This window comes from Zootermopsis nevadensis, unplaced genomic scaffold (assembly GCF_977971745.1).
Source record: "Zootermopsis nevadensis isolate Lab colony 2312 unplaced genomic scaffold, Znev_1.0 Znev_ptg000017l, whole genome shotgun sequence".
Taxonomy (NCBI): Eukaryota; Metazoa; Arthropoda; class Insecta; order Blattodea; family Termopsidae; genus Zootermopsis; species Zootermopsis nevadensis.
The window spans coordinates 13110415-13136946 of record NW_028259149.1 but is presented as its reverse complement, the minus strand read 5'-3'; the positions used below and the strand labels follow the sequence as shown (position 1 = coordinate 13136946).

Below are 26532 nucleotides of genomic sequence, written 5' to 3'. Positions count from 1 at the left end.
TTAACAGTAGTTTGAAGCCAAATAAACTTACCTTAAACGCACACACACGTTTTAAATTTATTACTGAGAACGTTACAGTAAAATACTGAATACTTCTTCCTCTTCTAGTAGTCCACAAATGATCAGTCTGTACCTTTCTCACATTTCATTCATTTGGGACTTTCACTTTCCGATTCAGTGTACTTCTGAAAGTACTATTTAAATTAATTTTTAATAAGCTCTGCTGTTTTCCATTCTACTTTAAATACCCACAATTCTAAATGTCCCTTACTTTTGTTCATTTTCCCTACAGAGAATTTACTTATCACTTGTATTATTTTCCATTTATACCTCTATTTCAGTGCCCACTCCTACTTATTAAACACTGTAAATATTTATATAAATGGATGAAATAAGTATGCATTTATAATTTCGTTTTGGTATTTTATTGCACTAAGTGCTCATATTCATATTATGACATGTTCCACATTTTTGCATTATACAGAATGTAAATAAATTCTAATTCTATGCTATGTATGTTAGAGTTTGTTTGGAATTTCTCCTTGTTGGCCATGACAACCAAAGACAGTAATGAGAGTAGGTATTCACTCACAAGGGGGGAGTATATTACATTTCTTAAACTGTTCTCTGCAAGATACTCTTCTTTTTAACACCTGCCATTATTCTAATGGCTTTCTTTTGGGTGATAATACACTTTTGCTGTCTGTTGAATTTCCCTGTAAAATAATTCCATATGACATGATGGAATGGAAGTAAGCAAAGTAAACTAATTTTAAAGCATATACTTTCAACAGTGGGGTGACTGTTCCATAGAGGAACTCTATCTTTTACAATGCCCCAGTCTGAATTTGAGTTATAATTTGAATTAGGATATTTAACTTCTACTCTGATTTATGCTAAGATATAAGATTTCATCTAAGAATCTGAGCAAAGCTTATCACTTAACAGACCTTTTCTAAATCCAAAATGTTCTCAGTACGGAGTTCAAGAAATCCATTAATTGTCCTGTCAGAGATGCTGGGTTTTATACCTTCTTATACAAGATTTAACCTCTGAATGTTTAAGTAGTTCTGGGAAGGTTCCTTTTAAAAGTGATTGATTACAGAGATAAAGAAAAAATAATATAGTCTGTCAAAATCTTATGTATTAAAGAAATAACTTGCATTTACATATTAGAAGTAAAGTTCTTCTCAGAATAAATGAACACATTAAATGAGTAGTATATACACACAAATTTAATACTTCTTACATTACTTTAAGACAAAATCCATAAGGTTTACAAATATACTCGTACTTTGTAAAAAAACAATTAAAACTGTTTATATTTAGTATAGAAGATAATAAATTCAGCTGAAAGAGAAGAAATACAAAGTTAATGTAAGTACATTGATTGTAACTGATTCTTAGGTTATTAAATCTTAATGTTCCTGTATAATATAACATCATATGGGTTAGTATGATTATGAATTATGAACTGAGAAAGCCATGGAAAAAAGCAATTATTATACCTCAGGTAGGACTAAGGGAAATTTAACTTGGAAGGATGTATGGGTCATATGACAATTTGGTGCAATGTATTGTATCATACATAGAATGTGGCATGTATATGAATTAAATGTGAAATATCTGTTTCTATTTGTATGGCAATATGAACTCCTTGTAATATTTTCTGAATACTAAACAAACAAAAAATTGCATTCATGAAGAAATAAAGAGCATATTAAATGTGGTAAATGCTCAATACCATGTGGTTCAAAATATTTTCATCTTTAGGTATATGGGGCTAGTCTCAATCACTGGATTGGAGTGATTGGACTCACCATCATGAAAACATCAAATCCTGCACATTTTTGTTTATTAAGCATGTCTCAGGCTTCCAGTATGTACTATTGCATTACATATAACAAAGAATTCAAGATTTTTGCATTAGAGGTTTATTTAATGACTGTCAGTACCTCACACTACACAGTGAAATGATAATATGATTAATCAATGACATGGAAAGGATTTGGAAAGAAGCAGTCTTTGCCTAATATAAGTTACAATAACAGCACTTGCCTAGAGGAACTGAGGAAAATCATGAATGACCTCAAGACAGGAGAGCTGATATTTTAACCACAGACCTGAATATAAAGAAGTGCCAACCATTCAACTGTCACATCAAATGTACTGAAGACTTTTTAACTCTTGCTTTCCATTAGTACGTATTACGTGTCTGGACAGTATCTTACACACCTTCTTCACACACTTTTCTTTCCCAACTTCGTCACTTATATTAATCTATAAACACACAATTCTACAGAATGTGCTCAGTGTGTTTATACTTACCTAAAGAGCTTTTGTGTGTTTGTTTGTCTGGCTGGCAGCACGATTGGGAAACTTTAAAACAATATTTCTTCCTCCAATGAATTTTCCTTGTAATGCTTTCATTGCCTTACCAGGTGCAATATGATTGATATAGTTAATAAAAGCACAGTGTAACGGATAACAAACATGAACACTATCTATCTTTCCATACCTGAAAACAAAATTTTTAAATATTTATCTTACATACCTCTCTACAACAAGGAAAAACAAATTAATTTTCATTAATCATAAACATAATCAATTCTGAGAATGACAACGTATAGTGTGCCATATACCACACAAACATTTGTGCCAAAGGTAGTATGCTGTGAGGAATGTCCATGTTTCATCTGTTTTAAAAACCAAGAACATGGCCTCCTACAATGCTGAATAATTTTTATGTTATTTAAACTACCATCAAAGAAGACTGGAAGATGACTGTGGCAAAGAGGTGGCTGTACCATTTCCAGGTACTATCCTAAAACATGCATGTACATACTGAAGAAAACTATGAAAACACTGTCTAGATATACAGTCATCCAGCTGAGATTCAAACAGGTACCTTCTAAAGACAAGTCTAGAACATTACTGAGAGAAGAATCTGCCCAATCCCCTCTTTGCTGTAGAAGCAAGCATACTGACAGATGTAGCAATTCAGATGAAGAGGCTTTCACTAACCTGAAGCTTCAACAACAATCTACATATTAACTAATATTATCTTCTTGTTCTGCCATTACTATTTACACCTGTACAGCTCCCACAAAAACAAGACACTACATGAGGCCATTGTGACCCACCTCAAATGGAGAAAGAAAGAAAAAATTACCGATCAGATCCTAACTCTGTGAAGTTTCAATATTTGTAGATGTTATTTTCTGACTAACCCACATTATTTAATCTTAACAGATACAGGTTTTTACAGTAACCCACACTCATTGTATAGTTTTCTGAGTATCACACAAAGTCAAATGGTAAAAACTGATGTTTCAAGAGAAACTTTTTATTTCCTCCTTCAAGATCAAAGTGACAGAAAATTATTGCCAGGGTTTTTTTATAGCGAAATAAGAGACAGTCTGTCTATTAACTTTTACAATTTCCAGATAATGCAAAACCCAGAAGACTATTGTCACTGTACCTTAACACAACTTTTCAAATGTGTACAGAGGATGTAGGAAGCAATACTCCATACAATGTAGATCTCACCATTAGGTGAAGGTACGTGGTCAGTTTCACACAGTGGCTGCTTCACAATGAATAATCTGAATAACAGTTCTGAGTATGAACCACAACCAGTTTGAATGTGGCCATAAAGAAAAAGTTCTGTCCCTTATGGAAATGAATGAGTCATCATGTCTAATACAATATTCTTACAATTATGCTCATAGAAAATTAACACACATTTTCTTCTTCAGGTGCTGTTCTGAGATACTTACTCTGAAAATAAATCTTGAAGCATATCCTTGGTTACAGACTTGGTTACAAAACCAACCCAAAGAGTACTGCTTTTCAGTGGATTTGATGGGCTGAAAAGTAGTTAAATAATTATTACAAACTACATGGCTGTGTAGTCTGGTAGAAGTTTACTGTTCTAATGACGGAGGCAGCAAATACCTATGAAATTTCAGTGAACTTCAACCAGATTACATGGCGTAACATTCCAGAAGACTGTCATCTTTATACCTGCCACTCTGAGAACCTGAAATCTCACAAATAATATTAATGTTACTCTGCAACTGTCTGTGCAGCCAGTGTTCTTGACATTAAGTCCCCTTTGGGGCTTACAACCAAATTTTCATTTCCCACATGATGAAGAAGACCTTTACAATATTATATAATCAAAACAGAGAAATGTCTTATGGCTGAAGGTACTGAGAACAATCTATACTATAACTTTAACAGGAAAAAAGGTTACTAGCTGAGTCCAGCCTGGAAGACAAAACTAAAGACACTAACGCAACAGAAACAAAGTCAAAAGATACCAAGGTAACCGACACTTGATAAGGCCTTTTGCACTGTCTCATTGAGCTTGTTTCTGTTCTTTAGAATAAAACCATGAAATAAGTTTCAATCTGCTTCACTAATGCCCACACATAAATTTACCCATTGTCTTAAAATGTCTTGATAATATAAATATTGTCACCAGGCCGCCTCTAAAAAAAATAATTTTAAATATAGAGATAAGAATTTTTTTTAAAGGTCTGCAAACACAACAACATGATGTCATCACAAAAGAATGGAGATAAGATATTTTAATGGCAGTGAAAAGGTGGATTGTGGTATTGTAAGTTGTGATACTGTGTGGCCTTGTAGGCAGTTATCAACATTTCACAGAAACACACTACACTGAAAAATGTTGGTAACCAGTAAGATGACAACATTTCATCACAATCCAGAGGATTAAATTATACATTTCTTTCATTATGTGGCCATAAATTCTGTTACCAACTACTGATTGGTCATTACAAGTTAAGGTTAATACTCACTCCACAAATGGATCATAAACATTCCTGTCTTCCTTCTTGCCATTATCATCATCATCAGAGTAGTAAACACAGTCACTATCTATGTCACTGTTCTGGTCAAGTATTTCTTGTGTTCCATATTTGAGGATATTTTCTGCATCCTAAAAGAACAAACACAATGAAAAATTATGTCAGAACATAGTGGCACATTAATTTGCTGAAAAACACACCACAGGCCTGGTACAATCAACAACACCCTAAAATGTATGTAACCATTCATCAATTTAATTGCCACTTTCTCCATTACATGACTATAAAATGCAAAGGAAGTTTCATTTTGTACAAAGAATGAGATACACTATCAACCTTTATTCTCATCTAGATGTACATAATATCCTTACTGTTAAGTAGCCCTGTCAATAATACATTTTTACTTAATCCTATAAAATAAAATAAATCAACAGAAGGACATATCTGAACTTGCAACAAACCAACTAGTTTACAGACAACACATACTACCTCAATGCTTGCAGTATGTGTAACGCTGTTTATTGTAAGACGAAGAGCTTTCAATGCCTGCTCCTTGTTATAACCAAGCTGACACAGATGCATGGCTTGAACATTCAACAGCTGTCGTCTAGCATCTTCACATTCTAAATCCATTGATAAAACTTTTTGAAATGACTCTTCTGCTTCAATATAACGCTGAAAGTGAAAGAGACATTTGAAACTTTATAAAGAAAAAAGAAAAGTTTTCCCTGTACTGGAGCATACTGTCATACATTCTGTACCTTGAAATCAGGAATGTTCAGTTTCATGGTCCAGCTACAAATTATTATTCCAATTTATTTTGTTCCTAGAAATAATCTGAGCTTCATTTGACTAGATGAAACCAATGCTAACATATTATATATACTCTTATTTGGCAATTTCTTTTTAAAGAAGTTGACCACAAACATGACACACATTATTTTGTGGTTAGGAAACACAAAGTGACTGTGACAATTATAGTGGTGAAGTGAAAGACATTTCTTTAAATGAGTCTAGAAGTGACAAGTCTACATCAGAAGTACAAATTATGGACTGAGTGTCAGACAATTCTGTTGACATACAATACTCCAATGGGTGGAAGTGAAAAATACAAATTTGCCACACAGCCAAAAACATGTAAGCAGAGCATGAGGTAATTCAAGATAATTATTAAGGAATATTCTGATTGTGGCATCAAAGTTACTTTAAAATAATAAAAAAAGAATCAATATGACATCACTGGCAGCATAAATGAGTGGCATAAAAATGTGTCCTTGAGGACAGTATTACTTACCTTTAAAGCCGCAAGTACCTCACCTTTACGATAATAAGACTTGGCATGTTGTGGAAAATGATGTATCATACGTTCTGCATCCTCCAGTGCTCTAAATGAGAGAAAAAAAGCATTCAATTCTACGTTAACTAGAAGTTTTATAAAGAACTTGTAACAATAACAAACCAACAAACAATGTGTCTACAAGAGCAAGTACCACCTATAAGACTACACAGCATCACATCCCACAAGACCACAATCAACATCTCAGTTACATAGTGCAGGGTATTTTTTGAAAAGTTGATAGCTATTCAGCAGGCCTATAAATTCCCTTCATCCATAAAACCTAAAGATTCATTACCTTCAGACCATACACATAATCACAACATTATAAAGTCCAACCCTTCATATTCTACTACACTAACAAGGGAACAGAATTTATTGAAACCCTCTGATTTGGCTCCAGTCTTCCAACAGCTCAGTCAGTACAGTGACAACTGGGGTTTGATTCCTGACAGAGGCAGAGGATTTTTCCTCTAGCCTCTATGTCCAGACTGACTCTGGGGCCTACCCAGTCTCCAATACAATGGATACCAGAGTCCTTTCGAGGGGATAAAGCTAGGCCGGGGCATGACAATGACCACTCACTCCTATCTAGAGCTGAGGTTAAGAATGAGTAGGAGCTATATCTCCTCTCCCACTAAGTGCCAACACAGCATTTTGTGGAACAGCTTTACTTTACTATTACTTACAGTATGGAAATAGACCCTCCTACAAATTCCTGGCCAAAGTATTAGGTGTTGACACTCCTCTATTTCAATGTAATACACAATTTTATTCTCTGCTTTCTTCATTGCTAGTTTGTAAGTCTCATAAAAGCAGGTGTACTTATGTTGTCAGCGATAGTTCAGATGGTAGCATATCTGGCTGTGATGTAGGAAAATTATACAAAATTGAAAAAGCCATAAGAGAGTAAATACTAGCAGTAACAAAAACTGTTTGACACTGACTGGTTTAAATCTCACCACATAACAGTTCTTGCTGCCATACAACCTATAGCCACCTGCTGTAATATCTGAATTCTAGAATAACTTTATTTTGGCTCTAAGAGATTGTTCTATTAATATGGATTTTAATACCTGAAGAATAACTGAAGAACTTACTTGTTAAAATTTTTAATTTCAATATAACAAAGGCATCTGTTATTAAGTAGTCGTGGATCATTTGGATATTTTTCTATGGTTGTATTATATATATTAATGGCTTCTATGTAATCGCCCCATATTTGTTTCTGGTAAGCCTTCTTTCCTAGTTCTTCAAGACTGTTCATTGTAACCTGAAATCAAATAAATATAATAAAATCTTTATATCAATAGTAAAAACAAAATAAAACAGAACCAGCAGCAAGTGCAGACAAGTTTAAAATATTTGTGCTAAACTTACTGATGAAAATAAACCCCAAAAATTCACTGATATGCCTAGATAATACAGGGTGCTAGAAAGAAGCACCACACATTCAATAAATAATAATCTACAAAAATTTAAACTTAGAGAAAAAACATTCCCCACAGCAAACTTATACCAATTTCATATAATATATCAGTTAAAATAAGTTACAGTAGTGGTGCTAAAAGCAGCAGCAGAACTTGTCATGTAACATATCTGATATCCAAATCAAGTAGTTTTCACATCTTGATCCAAAATATTTATACAATGAACATGCAGTAATTCAAACCGTTTCTTCCATGTGAAAGAATGCACTGACACTATCTACAAAACTACATGCAATAATATTGTTACAATTATTTGCAACTAATAATAAATTAGGAATAACAATATTCACACTCTCAACAATAGCAAAGTTTTGTAATAAAGTATTCTCAAGAAATGTGCAGCAAAATATGACAAACACAGCATAAGTACAAGACATAAGCATGATCTCATCAGCCAAGCACAAACCTCACTAGTTACCAGAAATGTGCTTAATATGCATAGATCAAATTATTCAGTGTTCCTCCAGATGGCATTAAAATGCAAAGTATTTCAGACAACATTAAAATATTAAATTTTATCTCATGCTTTCTACTCTAAAGCAGAATTTAGTTCAATTGAGAATTATTAAATATTGTAAACATTTATATAAATAGATGTAATAAGTATGCAATTATAATTTTGTTTTGGTGTTTTATTGTACCAAGTGTTCACAGTCATAATATGACATCTTTACATCCTTAGCTTATACTAGAATAGAATAATATTTATTTACATTCCCATACATTTTGCAGCTGATGCTAATATTACTATTTCACATCCAGAATTGAATGTTTCCAAATTTGCATGAATGATGTCTTTGCCAACTGGATTAAAGCCAATAAACAAACATTAAATTTGGACAAAACAAATTTCATGAAATTCAGTACTACCACCAAAAATTGTGTTAAGCTAGGTATAGACAAAACAATTGAAGAAGTAGAAACAACTATATTCCTTGGTCTACAAATTAATGGTAGTGTGCTGATTCATTTCCTGTAATTATAACTGAGGACTGATTCTATATTTTTTATAACTAGAAGTTGTGCATCATGATCAAATAGCCTATTCATCACTGGTTCAATATAAATATGATCTTTCCTGGGACAGTCTAGAAAAACGTTGTCAATAGTAGTACTGGAGTAATTTTGACTTCTTGTGGGGAAACTAACTATTCACATGGGATTGAAAGATGCTAGTAGGGAGTTTACACATTGTCTATAGTAACTTTTATAAAGATAATTAATATTAAAGTCACCACAACAGACTAATTTTGCTCAAGGTTTACAACGATAATTTAAAATACTTTGTAACTTGTTTCAGAAAAGATCAAGGTTATATGAGGATGAAGGTTATATCTTGATGAAAGATTCTAGGGTTACAAGCCGTGTCAGGTGGCTGAATGATGAATAAAGAAGATATGGTTTATTCATTATTCTGCCACCTGACGCGGCTTGTAACCCGAGGGTCTTTCATCAACTTAAGTCACTGCGAAAGCTTCACTTTATCCATAAGGTTATATCTGTATCTTGTATTTATATTGTGGATACCTATGAAGGATACATCAAATGTAATAAATTAAGCTTTCTTCTAGCACAATTCCAACATTTCTCAGATTATATTGTAACTTTTTACTTACACAGTTGAACGATCGAGAAAATACCAAAAACACAAACTTACACTTTTGTCCATAAACTTTTATCAACCAGATTAGTCACTGACGACTTGTGATTGGTCAATATCACGTGGCTTGGCGGGCGCAACACACTAGATATACATCGCCAATGCTATTGGTGTCAAACCCAACGCCGAGCGTGTTGTCGTGGCACCTATACACTATTCAGAAGTAAACACAAAGGGAAGTTAGGTGACGTAAGCAATAGTCCAGTCGGCAAAAAGAATAACTACTCGTCAAACTCCAAAATTGATTTTCTCAAATCAACAAGTTCATGTGGTTATATAATGAAATATCAACAACTTTACTCAAACTCTGTGCAGACTACGCAACTGTTCCTTTAAAGTTATCTTTGCTATCAATCAGTGGCAGTAGTAGGTTTTCCAGAATGACTGAATTGCATTGATGCAAAACATCCCATCACAATCATTACTTTAGTCTTCTTTGCTCTTCCCTCCATAGATCAGATTAATGAAAGTGTTAAGTTTTATATACAGTAGAAAAAAACATGGGTATAATTTCCAAAATTGTTTTTATATAAATTCACATATGTTTAATACATATTTATAATTGTTAAAATAATGTTACCAACTTTTACAAATATAAATGGCACACAGAAATGTACTGATTCATATCTGAATATATTTCTCATATTTGATATATATTTATTTAATTTTTGTTGTATTTATTTCTGACAAAAATTAATTGTCTCATAAAGTACATCATTGTAATATATGAGAAATAAATCTTGAATCTTTTAAAACATCAGAGCTCTATCTATGATGCTGCTACAACTAACAAGAGAAACAAGTTTCAAAGAATGCACTTGCAATTCTTCTCACATTATATTTATCTTCCAAATGATTATGGGGGGGGGGGGGGCTTCAAATTATATTAATGTAGTGACCCTAATGATAACAGGTGTCTAAATATGAAAGCCATAAGCATCATTATATGCTCACGTAATGGCTTTCTGAAAAAAATGGAAGATAAAATGAAAAAAAAAACAGTATATGTAAGTCTGCACCATAAAATCACATACTCAGCCCTGTTATGGATATGGTTTGAGGTTCTTTGAGAACAAAGGGCTGAGGAGAATATTTGGAACTAAGAGAAGGAAGTAACAGAAGGATTTAGGAAGTTGCATAATAAAAAGGCTGTAATTTGTGCTCTTCATGTAATATTGTTAGGATAATTAAATTAAAGAATGTGAGATGGATGGGTTGTGTATATGCACAGAGGAAATGAGAAACAGAAACAATTTTGATCAATAAGCCATAAGGGAAGAGGTTACATGTAAGGCCCTGTCTGAACTTAAATAAACAGAACTTCCTTTAGCACACTACTGCAAAAATGTCCAATTTAGAAGTTTAGAAAAAAGTTAATAATATCATGTCTGGAAACAATACAACAAAATGGCAAACCATGGGTCACATAACCTGTAGGATTGCTGCATGCTATAAATTACTGGTCTTTTTGCTGAGTGATACCAGTTAATCATACTTCTCATTCCAGCCTATTAAACTTAACTACTGTATAGAAATGTACATGAACCCTAACCAGCTTGAATGTGTTAATACAAATAGTAATTCTTTGAACTAATCCTCCTTTTTAAAATGGACAAATTTTAAAAATATCAATAAGGAAGGGCCACCTCACAGTATTGCTATCTGAATTATAAATCAGAGCCTCTTATACATACTTTTTACCACAAATATATGATGAAGTACAGGTGTCTAGTTTATCATGAGTCTGGGTCCCATATGGTATTACAACAATGATCCTACATATCTGAATTGGAGAAGGCATTTGTTCACTGTCTGTTTCCCCCCATAGTATGGCCTACCTTAGTTCAAAATACATTCTTAAAGTTCCAGCCTTCTGGTGAAGAACTTAACATTTTAAAAAAAATGATTGAAGACATACAGTGAAGTTTTTTTGTTTTGGAATAATGGAAATTTCCTTCCAAATATTTTCTTTTAGTTTTTGTGGTGGATAGGAATTATTCACCTACACTTCATTTTCAGCATACTACTGTATTAGCACGTACTAGCCCCATAAATTTTTCCATCTCCAGTCAGTTAATCAGAACGAAAAGGGTGTCACGATTAAATCTTAAATAACGTTAAAAATTTATCATTTTGTCCAAAAAATTGGCCTTATTAATCTTTGAACACTATCACTGCTCAACAGTCTGACTTTCACATTGTTTACAGGCATTTCATAAACAGCACAAGGATTTTCTGTGGACAAGTATATATTGTTTTGGCTGTTTAACTACCTACTTATTTGAAATCACATTTCATCACAATAAAATGTAAGTTCTGGGTCAAGAAGACCACTGTCACAGAATCCTGAAACCATGTACATAACGAATTCTTGTTTCACACTCTGGACTAGAACACTACGCAGAACCGTCATTTTGCAGGTTAGTAACTTTAACATTTTTTTACAATGTGGAGCACAAATATTATCATGTGTTTCTTTGGTTAGCATGTGCTTTTTCAGACATTCTTCTTGTCTAACACCGACCCCATTGCATGAAAATTTGCCACTATTCTGTAAATTGTTACTTTGAAAGGCAATACACTTTCAGGAAATTTTCTATGAAACTTTCTTCGACATTTCCTCCAAGTCTTATTCTTCTAAAAGCACTGCGTATAAATACTCTTTTTTAAATGCTATGCTTAATTTCACAACAGACATGCATAGATGCAGCCACTATTCAAAGAACAACCATGCACTGGTCTGAGCAAGCAAGGGTTAACGGTTATTTCTCCAAATAAGCAGGTAGCCTGCTAACTTCAGAATTCAGAGCAGTTAGACTCATGATAAACTGGAGTCTCTGTATTATTTCTTAAGTAACAGTTGCAATGAATATATCAGACAGCGCGTTAAACTAAACCTGGATGTCTTAACCCTCTGAAATTGAATGTTGAGTAGGTGTCAGCTCAGCCTATGATGTACAGTGTCATAGGATAATGAAGGGATAAGGTGGCTCAGTAGGTGATTCATCCAAAAAAGTGGACACCTATTCTCAAAATAAAAAGACACATATATAAGAATTATTTCCATATTTCTGCAGCTCTTAACAGCATCTTGATTTTAGAACAAAGACAGAAAATACTGTAGCCGATCCATGTCAGATGCAATCACTTGTGTTAATTCTGGTAGCAACATTCTCCAGTTCTGAAAGAGGAATTGTACCATAATAAATAATTTATTAGAAAGAAAATCAGTAGTCTAATTTGGCACATACCATCAAATAGATTATTTATAAAGTGATAATGCTCTACTGTTGTATTTTATGTTCAAACCTTGCACATTAATCATGACAGAGTGGCTTTACACACTATTAGTATTTCTAATACAGTCCTTTCAGGCATGTAAAATTACAATCAATTCTCTGTAAATTGGTGTCTTTGGATCTACCATGTAAAATACACTGTTCCTTTATACTGTTACCTTTCCAGTCTATCAATAAGTATACTCATTAAAGCAACATATTTATCCTAAGTATACAATATAGTCAATGTAAGTTTCTGATTTCAGGTATCATATATTAAAGCCTCTTTTCAAGTGGCAGAGTCCTACTTGAGAATTGTACAGTACACTCAGCTTGCCAAGAAATTCGCTGTATTTTATAGACCTGAATTTCATTACTGTGTTTAAAAGTCCACCAATATCCTAGGTTCTGCTAATTACAGAGCTGTTACCTGATGCATTCAAAAAATTATGAGGCCTCACACAGCATTCTACCATGCTTAATGCTTACCGTTATCAGTGAGGCTGTCCAGAGTCTGGTCAGGTGATAACAACAGCTTTATGAACACATGGTCCTCCTATCCCTTCCAGAAGTGCAGGCCACAAGTAAGTGCGAATTTGCTCACTTTCTGGATTAGATGAATGGAATCGAACATGTACATCCCTTCGTAAAGTCCTCTGCTCATACTCAAGGATGAACGGTGGTGACTACATTAAAAAATACAACATTGTTAAACTTTTCTTCTTCGAGTGCCATAATCTAATCATAACAGAAATAAACTGAAACATTGCTCTTTGTTCACTATGGCTTCATAAAGATGTAGAAAAAATGTTCTGGAAAGAATGTGATGCCTACTGTTCTTCAGATGCTTTAATCTTGCATGATAAGGTTAGTTGGAACTAAAAATAATAATAATTATACAATTTATTTATCCATTTTCATTAGTATTTTCCACTAGTATAATATCAGACTATATTAAATTTTTCATATATAACCTCACAGTCTTGCACCGCTATCATATTTGTAACTTCTAATGTACCAAAAAAGGCTTCATATAAAATTTACAGATTTTACAATCTATATCATCTAAAATCTCATAACTAACTGATAGTTCATTAGAGATTGCCATCAAAAATCATCAGTTTTGTGTAATTCTGTGTTTTTGCTTTACATTCTAACAAACCATTGCCATAACAAAAGTTACATATTTTGAGAAGCTCTCTTACTACACAAAATTCAATACACTGTATTAAGTGGTTTTAACGTAATTTCACCCTCAGACATTTGCATTGCCACCATCATACTATTGTTTGTAGGAAAAGAGATGTACAAAGGTAGGGTAGCCTTCAATGGCACGACGTACATACCAAGATTAATAAGAAACCAGCAATATATTTGAATGATATTATATAGAGACACACATTAAGCCCCATTAAATGATAAGCATACCTGGTTAACAAGACCCCAGGCTAGATGAACTGCATCTTTCACATACTGCACAAGTCCAGGACATGATTTGAGACACGGATAGTCATATAGTGTAGCCCAGATCTGGCAGCAGACCTCCTGTACACAAGCACAGGTGTCTATCATAACAGATTAATTTATCATACATATCACTTCTGCTTGTCTATTATACGTATTATTTTCAGGAAAAAAAAGTTGACTTAAAATAAATTCCTTACCCTACTTACTTGCCTCATAACATTGAATATAAAAAGTACAGCATATCATAATATTCAGAATATAAAATCAGATAGTGACAAAGGTTTGGAGAACAAATCACATACTTAAAGTGGAATAACTTTTGTAAACTGAATCCATATTTGAAAAGATACAAAATACAGTATTACTTAAACCAGTGGTGAAATAAGATAATGAGACATGGACATGGGGTGACTCAGACAAATAATAGAAATAGCAAGAATGAAAACTACAAGATAAAAAGGTGAGAATCTTAAGTTCATTAGCACAGAAAGAGGTGAAAAGGTGGATGAAGACAAGTGGCCAAAAATAATGTGTAATTATAATCCTACAACACAAACAGTAAAAATACCAATATGATGCCAGGATGACAACTTTGAGGCCAGTACAGAAATTAAGTTGCTTAATCTGTAAAGACACACTGATGATGAAGAAAGATAATATGCATAACAAAATGAAGCACTATTTTGCCATGTCTGAATTTACTAGACTGCAGTCCTCTTGAATGGCAATTTACACAAACTTATTTTTTTAAATTTTTTAACCTACTTAGTTGTTCCTGTGGTTTAAAAATACTTTTCACAGGAAAGGCATAATATTGTTAATTTATTTATTACAGTTTCAGGTCCCCTCACCTCAATGCTCTTGGCGAGGTCAAATTTATCCACTGTCTTCCTGAGGTAGATTGCAACACTTCTTTCCAGTTCAGCTGCTACAGGCTCAGGGGGTGTGGCACTGCTAACTGTGGGTGGCTGAATATGCAGAATTCGTCTCACATGGTCTTTCTTCAGTGCCAGCAATGACTGTGCTGACCTGAATGCCAGCTGCTCATAAAGGAGAATGTATAGTTCACATTAGCGCTTTGTCACAGAACATTTCATTTCATATTATAAAGACTAAAGAAGGTCAATTCACATCACAGCACTCACACACAGGACAGAGCAACAAGTGATTTCTAAGCCAAAACCTCGTTTGTGACAATGATATGCATTCATAATTAGCGGGATCTGAGGTTCTTATGGCAGTGAGTATGGAGATGGCTGTCTTTTGGGTTGGAGCACCTTGTAGTCTAGTAGTCTAAAACATTGGTAAACTTCTATAAGGCCACAATGTGCTACAACCCAGAATTAATTTAAAAGTACAAGGAGCAGTCAAAATGTAAGGTTCAAATGCATCTCAAAATGTTTCATTAAATCTTTTATATAGATAATACAGCACCATTATATATTACATAAACAATCATTCTGTATAGTCCCCATCAAGCAGGGAGGTAAGAAATGCATACAAAATTATAGCTGGGAAATACAACTGAAAGCGACAACCTGGAAGACCTGGACATAGCAGGTAAAGTTATCCCTGTGTTCAATCAAGCACTATTCCATGATAATATATTAAAGAGGCAAACTCCACATATAGTCTTGGCCAGCTTCTAGCCCCAGTTGCATTAACACCAAGGGAAAATGCCCCCAGTATATATTTGACAGAAGGTTAAGTGCTCCCAGAGGTGGTCTGAGTGTAGCAGCACAGAGAAAAATCTTCCCCTCCCAGAAACTAAATCCTATTCATGCAACCCTTGCTTCAGCATTATAGTGAACTACTCTGACTTGTATACATATAAAGGATAATATTCAAATGTATCTTGAATAAGTTGATGTTCTTCAGAACTCTGTATTGAACCTTCAGGCTGCATAAGAGGCAGGGAATTTCTTGGCCAACTGAATGATCAGCTTCTCAAGGAGGACTTTGTTGCATGGAGCTGGTTAATTAGCCATCATGGTGCCACTTTTGTTTCCTATCTTTTGTGATTTCAGATCTATTTTGTGACTGCAATTATTTAACACACTACTCTACTAGGTCCATGTTACATAGGACTGAAATATTAACAAATAAAATGAAGCAGTTCAGACTGTAAAGTACTGTATCAGTTAAAACTATTATTTAAGCTGATCATAAAATTAGGGTCAAGAGGAATGTATCTGGACCTGACTACTGCTTGCCTTGCCTAAATCAAGGAATTATAACATAAACAACAGGACAGTAAACAGTGTTTCATAATTCAACACCATGCAGGACAACACTGTCCATCTAATGCACTTTGCAAGTACCTAATAGGAAAACCAGTGTACAGGTGTGTTGCCACATTTTCATACTTGTAGAGACAAAATTTAAGCTTTGCCACACACAATACAATACAATAAAATGTAACAAAATCAAATGTCCACAATAGCATTTAACATATTTCTCTTCTGGAAAAATGAAGTTCTGAGAACCTATGAAGTCTTTTCTTAAAATTCTTCACTCTGTATGATAAGGCTAGTAAAAAATGTAAGTTAATAATTATATTTCAGTGATGCATTTCTGTTAATAATTTTCAATAAGGTATAATCTAACTGTCATAAGCATACTCATTTTAAACCTGTGTTCTTTCATCATGATTCTGCAACAGAGAAACCTTGATCTTTCCAATGAATTATTTTAAATTTGAACCACTTATACTGTTCAGTGTAAATAACAGAATCATGTATTTAGAAATTCATAAAAAATTTGAATAGGAATTTGTGTCAAAATGATAAGCCCTGGCATAACAAACTAACTTCACACAAATAAAAGAGATAATTTTTCATGTCAGAGAAAGGGTTGTGGTTATTTTACTAGGACAAAATACACATAACCTGTTGAGCCATACTTGAATTTTAATTTGTGTATTAACACAACTAGAAACAGGAAAGTTAAATTAATTTTTAATTTAGTGTAACATTGTATTTACTTATATATATAGACACAGAAACTTGTGCATCAGAATTCTGATTACAAAGCCAGAAGCTAAGAGGTGACTTAAACCTGGGCTCAGGAGGATAATATAAAATGGATCTTTCAGAAACAAGACATGAAGATGTTAAATGGTTGAAAGTGATTTAAAAAGAGGCCCAATGGTAAACTCTTCTGAACACCACTGAAACTTTGGGTTCCATAAAAGCAGGGAATTTATTCACCAGCTAAGCAACACTCAAGTGATCAAAGAAACCTATATCTCTGACAGATTTAGATAGTTGAGAGATATTTCCATCAACATATATAAGACAGTAGAATGGATATGATGTCTCTGTTGTAATTAGAATTTCACTGTGTTTGTGGAGAGGCAACAGACTACCAGTCCAGCAGAGAGTGGAAGGCTACCTTTCACCTTATTTCATATACTAGATATGTGAAGTCAGATACTAAGAACTAGTATGTACACATTGTGGGTGGGCATTCTTACATATCCAGACTCAGACTTCTAACTACTGCAGATAAGTTATCCCAGTAAATTTCTTAACCAGTAACAGTTACAGAATAGTCAACTCTATGTGTATTGTTAATAGTAAAATAAGCAATTATGTTATTTTAATATGTTATAACTTTAAACCTCAATGAATGATTTAATATATATATATATATATATGTATATATAAAATTTTTAGTACAATAAATCAGAACCAAAGTATGCTTATGGAAATTTAAAAGTAAAAGAAATGCTTGAAATAGAGAAAGATATCAGGAAGAGAGTTTGAACATAAGAAATACAGCATTAAAACAATAACTATACTGTATATACAAATTCTACCTTTAGATTTCTACTTTTTGTTTATTTATGTGTTTTATCTGTGCAATGCGCATAAGCTCTGAAGTATCAAGCTACCGTATTTACCACAAATGTCCATTACTCATACTTTACTTCATATTTATGTTAAGATAAGAACCAGTACCATTAAATTGCTTTCCTGCTCCATATATTCCTTTGTGCCATGTTAAGGTTTAAGAATCAAAAGTTATTAACCCTCTCTTGCAGATCTCCTAAGACCCTTACATGTACATGATCACAGATTTTAGTCCATCTGAATGTACAAAAAGCTATTAATCACCATTCATGTCAGACCTGCACTTGTGGCATGATACTAATTCAGGCACTGATTTTTGTACAGATATATTACCCAATCAGTCTACCTAAAAAAAAGAACCATAAAAGAAGATCTGAACAGGAAAATAAAATAGCTGTGGTTCCCCTTGGTTGTTACTAAATATAATAAATCATAATTCTTATTATCCTGAAATATTATGCCATAATGTATACATGTATAGAAGACAGAAGATTGTGAGTATGTATTACTTAGAAAAAGAATTATTTTTAGACAGAAACACAAGGCCAAAATGCAACATATTCCAGTCACCCAGGATGGAAAGAAATACAGAATCCAGAAGCAGCGAACAAGTGAGTCACAGCAGGGCGACTCACCACAACAACCGAGAACAATATTTTAGACTTAAGTTCATCAGCATCCTTTAGAGCTGGAAGGTTGTCTAGCGAATCAAGTGCATCCACTCGAGCAGCCGCATACAAGTTGCCATAGCATCGCACCAAATGCTCTCCCATGTTGCTGTTTGCATCAGAAGGTGCTTCCGTAATTGTACTGGGTGACATTAGTCTGAAAGCAGCCAACCATAAGTCATGTCGGGAACACAACTAAATAAGCTGTCCCTCTAATTTAAAATTAGCACTCAATGGAATGATGCTGTAGTTCTGAGATCTGCAGACTTTAAAGCTTGTCTTCTCTAATTAACATTTAATTTGATAACTAAGGCAGTGAACAGAGCCTTAAAGTCATAGTTTTAAAATAAATATTTTGTAATTTCTCCAATAGATATCATATGCTTGTTCTAAAATTTTACCAACCATAATTCAAGCTTTGAGGAATGTAAATGCATATGTATCGATTTTCAGCATGTACTTGATGGTAAGATGATGGTTAGTATTGTAAAAAAACAGTTTAATATGAATTCTGAAGTACAATGAGAACCTGATATTCTCACAGTCACACAGTTTTGTATCAGATATTGTCTTCAGTTCACAAATTATTTTTTTAATATGAAATAACAAAGTAATTCCATTTGTATTATATAATAGGGTAAAATCTGGGACTGCCCTCTCAATAATGCCTGTAGAAGGTTACATGGGAAGTCCAATGTATATCAACTGCTTATATCAGTGTTTCTCAACTTATCCCACGTAATTGTGCATTAAAATACAGTCAATATCACACAGCAAAACAAACCACATATTACAGTAAAGCTGTGTGTGGATGCATAATTGAAGGCATAAAGTTTGTTACTGCTAAATAATTCTTTAAATTTTTCTTTTATATAATTATATGTAAGAAAAAATTAGCCAATTTACAATGTTCTAGGAATTAAAACAGTGACAAAAAGAGCATTAAGACAAAGATTAGAAATGGCTGCTCTGAAAGAAAACTTAGTACATAAAAAATATATGGAAGTATGAAAACTATTCATGCAGCAATGAAGAAACAGCAATACAGACTGATAACAAAACAAGCCTGAACCGGATCTCTGTTAAATATTTAAAAATGCATTTGATCCAAAGTATCATGGCAAAACAGTTGAGAAATACTGTCCTAAATTAATTGCCTGGTTTACCATTTATCACACCAAGTTTGCTACTACCTGTCTTTGAGCTGCCTTTCAGACTCTTGCAGCCTTGCAATGGCAATTCCCAGTTCTGCCTGCAAGCCCTCTATTTCACGTCTAAGGATGATTAGTTCTTCGTCCTGGTGGGATGGCAGAACCTGAAGTGATGCTCGAGACTGGCAGCCCTGGCAGCAAGTAACAGCTCCACAAGAGGAGTTGGAACCTGCATGAACAGTCACACACATTGGCTATGAAATATCACTAAGCTGGTCTAAGAAAATAGTAACTGAATTTATAACAAATGTTTAATTTACTTGTGGATAAGTGTAGTTGAGAATGGAATTTGTGTCTGTGCATGCAGAACTGCATATATAAAAGCCTTTATTTACTTGGTAATAAGTACACAACTGTGCCATAGGATTAAATAAAGGACTGAAGCAACTTCCCTATTTGTTTTTTTTTTCACGGGTTTTCCTGTATGTGAAGTTTCCATCATTTTAATTATACCAGTTGCAGTCATCTTATAAGCTTCACAAAAGAATTCATCTCATGGGGTGATTTGGTGTGTTTACTTCAGAAAATGTAAAATATAAACTGTGTCAAATTAAATGGCAGAGAATTTCAAATTTGGTTGTAATTGAGGGAAATGAAAGGCATTGCGCATTGGCTTTTTAAATAGTGTGGTTTGTAGATCTTTATCCATTAAATAACATCAAGAAATTTAACACAATTAGCTTACTGAAAGGTGAATAACAGCAAAAACAGCTTAAATCACATGCACTGAGAATGACCAATTTAACAATAATTCCTCATAAAATTCAATGAAAGTTCTTTTAATGTAATGACAGCAAGTTTTGAGGTCAGTAAAAGTATTCCTAGACATGGTAAATAATTTAATGATGCTAACTTTCTAAAGCAAGTTTGACTAGCATGTGTACCAACATTTCTTATTAATTCCAAAATAAGAATAAGATTATGCACTACATCAAAGATTTGCCAAGCAGTTGAGGCACAGTGAATGGCATAAAAACATAATGAATGAAAGTAACTAAAAATGGATTTACATTTTTGTACTTTCTTTCTTACTTTCTTTGTGTCAATTAAAGTACAGGCATCCCATCTTCAGTTCATCTAGCAATTTAGTTATCTACTTCATAATTGTAATTATTCCTATACAATATTTTTACTATACTTCTTTATATACTGATTATATGACACTGTGAATGATGACTGGAAGAAAATATGTGAATGAACCAGTGAAAAGGTGTGTTCAATATGTACCAGGATGATGATGAAGGAATAATGTTTATTAGATTCCTGTGATAAATCTCAGAGTCCATTTCTGTAAACCAGAGTCATATAACTCTAGGATGCCAATAATTTCAAGGCTTAAATACCTGCAAAGCAATCTGCGAGAATAAAGTAAAATTTTATTTTTTCTTGTTTGTTACTGCGGTCATGAGTCATTAGCGAACAATGTCAACATTAAAGTTAACAAGACAGGCAACAACAGAGCTTCATATATCTCAATTTCTAATCAGTGAGGAAAATCTACCAGCATAAAAACAAATCTAATGAATTTATCATTTTTCTGATTGTGACTTCCAGTAATCAGTGCACTCAACTGTCTTCTTTGTATAAAAATTACGTGAAAATATCTCCAACTAACCAAAGCCTTGAAAGCAACTCAGTGCAATATGAAAGAGTGTTACCTGCTGAATTTAATTTGTGAAGTTGGTTCTTGTGTTTGATCTGCGATCGTGTTGCCGTTCGAGTGGCTGTATGGCTGTTAGCTGATGAAGTAGAACTGGTATCTGGACTTGGGCCCCCCTTGGTACATTCAGGGGGATCAGTCACAAGGAGTGAGTTGGGAGGACTGTCAGAACCTGATGAACAATGGTGTAGATCTCGATGATGTTGGCAAGCAGAATCACCAGATGAACCGCTGAGCTGCTGTAGAAGTACCGAAGTACGGACACTGCTTGATTTGCTGCTAGACCGTACTAGAACCACAGTAAAGAATAATTATTAGAACAACAAACATGAGTAAAAGTTTCAATAAATCTCTTTTTTTTTTTTATCTTAATTAATTAATGAAAATACATGTGTGGGGAGGAGGGATAAAGATAAATGTATTCAAAATTTCAGTGAGGAAATCTAAAAGGATGAGACCTTCTGGGAGATGGAATGTTACAGTGGGGCAAATAAATCAACTGACAATAGAATGAATGGCCAGGGTCTGTTACCCAACAAGGGAAGTGTTTATTTGTCACTTCATCCAGGCTGGCTGTTGGGATCTGTGAAACCCTGTCACATATATTAGAGGACTCCTTCTATGGAAGGAAAATTAACAGATCATAAAGGTGGTTGTTGTTATTATTATTATTATCCCATCTCTTCACCACTTTATGGGGTATGTACTTCCATGTACCCGAGACAGACCTTGTCCCTAAGGTACATAGGGCAGCAGCTATTTCCGGGATACATTTTGTTTTTAATATGTATTACATGTATTATATAATTTTATTTTACGACAGCGTCTTTCGAATGATGTATGAAGTTCCCAAAATGGCAGTTTTCTGAAGTTCCCTGACGTCGTGTTCGCCCGGGATCTTGGCCAAATATTTCCTGAGCGACCTGGAGACAGTTCCTGTTGCCCCTATAACTACTGGAATTATTTTTGCTTGAACCTTCCACATATTATTATTATTATATATTTAGAAAGCAATTAGTTACTTTAAATCATATGTTAAAGTAACTTTGTTATGGTGTCAGTAGCCTGTTATTATTTTTATTTTGCTTACGATGTAATGCGTGTTATAATTTGCTTATTGATCTTGTACTTTTTTGTAATTGGCCAATCGGCTGTTGATGCATCACACTAATATAAATAATTTAAATGAATTGAACTGATTACTATTATCAACATTTTTTCACTTATACGCTGGATGTATTTGGAAAGCCGCGTGTTGCATGTACGCAACATTATCTTTGTCATTGTCATTTATTGTGTGAGAGCTATTTAATACCAACAAGGAAGTACATATGACTGAAGAATGTGAGTTCATTTATCTTACGTTACTCTGTCGTAACAATACAATTACATACCTACAACCTTCTACGTGGTTTTGTCTATGTGAAACACGTGACCCGTGTAAGCTTGACTGACGAGTTAACTAACGACTTCTTGGTGCTACAGCCGAGTTCCAGCCTATTGTCTCTTGTTGCATTCTTTTTATAATCCACCCTTCCAACAAGCGGTAGATTCTGGATGGAGGATCATGCCATCGTAAGGCTTCTACCATCACAGTCAATACAAGAACATGGACAAACAACTATGATCCGAGCAGGATCTGTCCTGCGGTGTCAGCGTGGGTGTTGATTGTATGACGTACGATTAAAATTATGTACGTGAAGGCTAACTTTAATGTCAACGATCTCTCGTTATGATTAAAAGGGATTTATTTTCTTAAAGTAGTTACATCAACGTCGACATTCGAAGTAAAAACGAAGTTCATGTGTCGAGGAATGGCTTCGTGTTTACGAGAAATGAATTGGTAAGAAATGCGCGGAGGCAGTCTTTGCCGATTTTAAGGTCGCCGTGTAAGAACAAGCGAAGTTAACTAAATACGAAACAGGAGAACATTGACCCCTATACCGCAACTACTTGTATGAAGAAAAGCGGGTTTACTAAAACATGTAGGCCCTTTTTGGCACTGACAAAACCTGATTTCACTTTCAACTTTACTCACGTCAATTGTCAGCCCATTGCTTTCAGTTATTAACACTTTCATTTCCACAAAGAGGCTCATCACATGACTGGTTGTAGCGACTTTCATGTTAATTCAGACACGAGCAAAACTTATAAATCAGTAAACAAGGAACTAACTTTCTTTAGAAGCTGGCAGTCATTCACATAGACACCGAGATGTCCCTATTTTACGGAACCCGAAGGTTCATCACCAATGGACCCTATTCCGAATCACATAAATCCAATCCACATCCTGAAACGCTATTTATGTAAGATCCATTTCAATATTATCCTCTCACGGACGCCTAGGTCTTCCTTTTGGGTATTCTTATCAAAATTTTATCTGCATTTTTATCTCCCCCATGCTGTTGCATGTCCCACCCTTCTCATCCTTATTGACTTGACCATCCTAATAATGTTTGGTGAAGAGCACACATTTTAAAATCCTCATTACACAATTTTCTCCAGTCACTTCATCCTTCTGAGGTCGAAACATTCTCCTAAGCACCCTGTTCTTGAGCATCGTCGACCTACGTTCGTTCCACAGGGACAGAGAACAACTATTAACTGAATGTATTTATATTCGTGCAAAACGTAGGTCACTGTGGAGAAAATTGACCAGAATCGGACTGTAGCATTATGTTCCAGTACACTCATTAAATTTAATTCTTTATTTGGAAGTAAAGAGATGTCATTCAAGTATTAGGTCGCTTTCTGCTTACGATGTACTAACACATTGTGCTCTCTGCTGTCACTGTGGCTTATTTGACTTACATTTCTGTGTCTGTCCGGCCTGCAGGCTCTTTACGTGTTGCCTCAGCCTTCAGAAGAAACTGTTTGCTTTTGTAATCCGTAACCCACATCTGAAGACGTGAAATCTGTTTGCTCCAAGCCGATTTACTAGCTCACCAAACAACAGTTTTATTGGTTGGTTCAATGAAAAAAGAATAGTAATGATTATCAGTGTGTGTACACAGCGGCCTACATCATTTCCAAACGATCTTTGAGAGTTAGAATCCCTCAGTGGACTTATTCGTTTATTTCAGACAAAAATATGCTACTGACAGTCCTTTTCAGGCAGGACACTGCGTTATATTCAATATTGTTTATCTTTCTGGACTTGATCTATTATTCAATATTCCAGAATAAAGCCACGTTTCGGGAGCCGGCTCTGCTCCTTTCTTCAGGTAAAAATCCCTATTCTGTTGGGTCCGTTAGAAGAAGCTGAACTCAATCCCTGAGAAAACAATCCCCTAAAAGAAAGCGGTCTCGTTTTAGAATATTGAACGATGGATGAATTCTAGAAAAAACAGCAATACTGAAGTGATGCATGAATGTTTGGACAAAGTTGTCTAACAGATTCAGCACAGCCAGGGCTGGAAACAGTTGCTGCAGAAATGGCATTTAATGGAGTAAAGCGTTTTTGTTTCCGAAGCAGAAGGAACGTGTGTCTAGCAGACGTGTAGTCGATATGCTTATATGAGACCAATATCGATAGTTTTATATCCCGTTGTTTACAACAGGCCGTTCCCTAAGTTTGTTGTAGATTTCTGACATAACGTTTTATCAAAATCCGATTTTAATATGAAATCTGGAGACGGATAGACAAACAGATGGGCATTACTTTCCATTGAATGCAAAAAGGACATTTAGAACAAATTCGAATATGACATCATTTATTTTCTTACCTGATCTCGAGAGGAAGTTGTAACGAGCTCTCTTGCTGACGTATGGAGAGTTTCCAGACATCATAATCGCCGAATCGGAATCTGAATGATAACCCGATATGTCACTAGAATCGTCTTCGTCCTCAGCTACTTCCTTCATTAGCTCCAGCACCTGAAACGTGAAAAACCAAATGTAAAAGACAACTTCCCATCTGCCGCATATTTATTTTCGAGGTCACGGTTACAATTCAAATTCTGCTCACAAAACTTCATTTAATTAATTATTCTAAATTGGCAAGAAGCAAGAATCCTACCTTTTATTTACGTAACTATCGCCAGATGAAATAATTAGACTGATAATCATTCTATTTGTTTCATAACAAGACAGTCCAAACAGTCTGAAATTAAGCGAAATTTGGTTCTCAGGGCGGCAAGCGTGAAGATGGCAGTTTCCTGCGATGTTGTAACATGTAGCCTGGTAGATACTGAACGACGTTTCAGAGGATGAAATATAAGTCAATGTCTACCAGAGTTCAGTGCCACATCCCACGATAGAGCCATCTTTAATCCGAAACTAGTTTCACAAAACCTGATCGTTGCCTTCAGACCAAATAGAATTAAGGAAAGTGAAAGTTCTGCTCTAATGACTGCGAATGTTTACAAAATGCTGAACTTGTGCATTTGTTTCTGGCTTATGTGCTAAAGCAAAAACAGTCAAAAAGAGACACATGTGCGTCTATCATGACTTTCAATATGAACATGTAACTGTAGGAAAATTTTAAATGATTTAAAGCAAAAAATACTAAAGTAATTACTCGTAAATTCTTTTCGGGATCTTTCGCCTTCAGTCAAGAGACACGAGAAATCCAAAATGAATTCTTTATTATATTTTATGGGAGATTAAAATAAATTATTTTACCTTTTAGTTTATTAACAACAGCATCCATTTAATAAAATATTTTCGGGCAATCATAAGCGTCAAATGGTTACACGATGAAACCACCGGGAACCATCTCTGTCCCCTCCATTAAGGTTCTGGTCCATTTGTAACGCCTATGAAACCCTATGGCTTCCACACTTCTTGTAATAAGTGACTACTGCAAATAGATCTCAAATGTTTCTAGTCCACATACTCATGTTCTATTTCTCTGAGATGCATTTTAATAATATCCTGCAATCGGTGTCGTGTCTCTCGTGTGGTCTCTCTTCCCCTCAGGTTTTCCGAATAAAATTCTGAGCTCCTCAATGCGTGCTTCATGCACAGTCTGTCTCATCCTCGATTTAAATGCACTAAAAATTATTTGATAAAAACTATAAAGAATGAACGTTTCCTCTATCAATAACCACATAGTTAGCAGTTGTTTTA

General features: G+C 34.4%; 2 protein-coding genes and 1 long non-coding RNA gene across 8 annotated transcripts in view; 1 reads left to right on the top strand and 2 right to left on the bottom strand.

Annotated features, from left to right (window-relative positions):
- Positions 1–409: 409 nt before the first annotated feature.
- LOC110835369 (RNA polymerase II-associated protein 3-like) lies at positions 410–9486 on the bottom strand. Of its 4 annotated transcripts, none has more exons than XM_022075515.2 (8): positions 9322–9486; positions 7275–7447; positions 6133–6223; positions 5328–5513; positions 4830–4969; positions 3780–3869; positions 2329–2518; positions 410–716 (listed from the first exon to the last, which is right to left on the bottom strand). In XM_022075515.2, the coding sequence occupies exons 1-7, from the start codon at positions 9331–9333 to the stop codon at positions 2329–2331; spliced, it is 882 nt and encodes a 293-aa protein (XP_021931207.1). In that variant the 5' UTR covers positions 9334–9486; the 3' UTR covers positions 410–716. The 4 variants fall into 4 exon arrangements, with proteins under 4 accessions (XP_021931207.1, XP_021931217.1, XP_087206637.1 ...); XM_022075525.2 differs by lacking the exon at positions 410–716 and adding an exon at positions 1125–1350; XM_087350511.1 differs by lacking the exon at positions 410–716 and adding an exon at positions 1125–1350 and having other exon boundaries at positions 9281–9483.
- A 345-nt stretch (positions 9487–9831) lies between these two features.
- LOC110835288 (uncharacterized) overlaps positions 9832–26532 on the bottom strand; it is a 34981-nt gene continuing 18280 nt past the window's right edge. Inside the window, exons 2-9 of the mRNA XM_022075367.2 lie at positions 25188–25338; positions 21461–21751; positions 19785–19971; positions 18559–18748; positions 14921–15109; positions 14031–14147; positions 13092–13288; positions 9832–12505 (exon numbers count right to left, since the gene is read on the bottom strand). Of these exons, the coding sequence (XP_021931059.1) occupies positions 13121–13288; positions 14031–14147; positions 14921–15109; positions 18559–18748; positions 19785–19971; positions 21461–21751; positions 25188–25338 (1293 nt within the window). The 3' untranslated portion in view covers positions 9832–12505; positions 13092–13120. The remainder of the gene's footprint in view (positions 12506–13091; positions 13289–14030; positions 14148–14920; positions 15110–18558; positions 18749–19784; positions 19972–21460; positions 21752–25187; positions 25339–26532) is intronic.
- Positions 11607–20193, top strand: LOC110835392 (uncharacterized). Of its 3 annotated transcripts, XR_015535513.1 has the most exons (4): positions 11613–11744; positions 13024–13186; positions 14234–14529; positions 14905–20193. It is a non-coding gene; the product is annotated as an uncharacterized LOC110835392 (long non-coding RNA). The 3 variants fall into 3 exon arrangements; XR_002544892.2 differs by lacking the exon at positions 14234–14529; XR_002544893.2 differs by lacking the exons at positions 13024–13186; positions 14234–14529 and having other exon boundaries at positions 11607–11744.

Excerpts from the sequence above, each read along its gene's own strand:
- LOC110835369 (XM_022075515.2), bottom strand. Across the intron at positions 3,870-4,829 it reads GTTTATGATCCATTTGTGGA|CCCATCAAATCCACTGAAAA; the intron begins GTGAGTATTAAC and ends ACTACTTTTCAG. Across the intron at positions 2,519-3,779 it reads CTTCAAGATTTATTTTCAGA|GTATGGAAAGATAGATAGTG; the intron begins GTAAGTATCTCA and ends TTTTGTTTTCAG.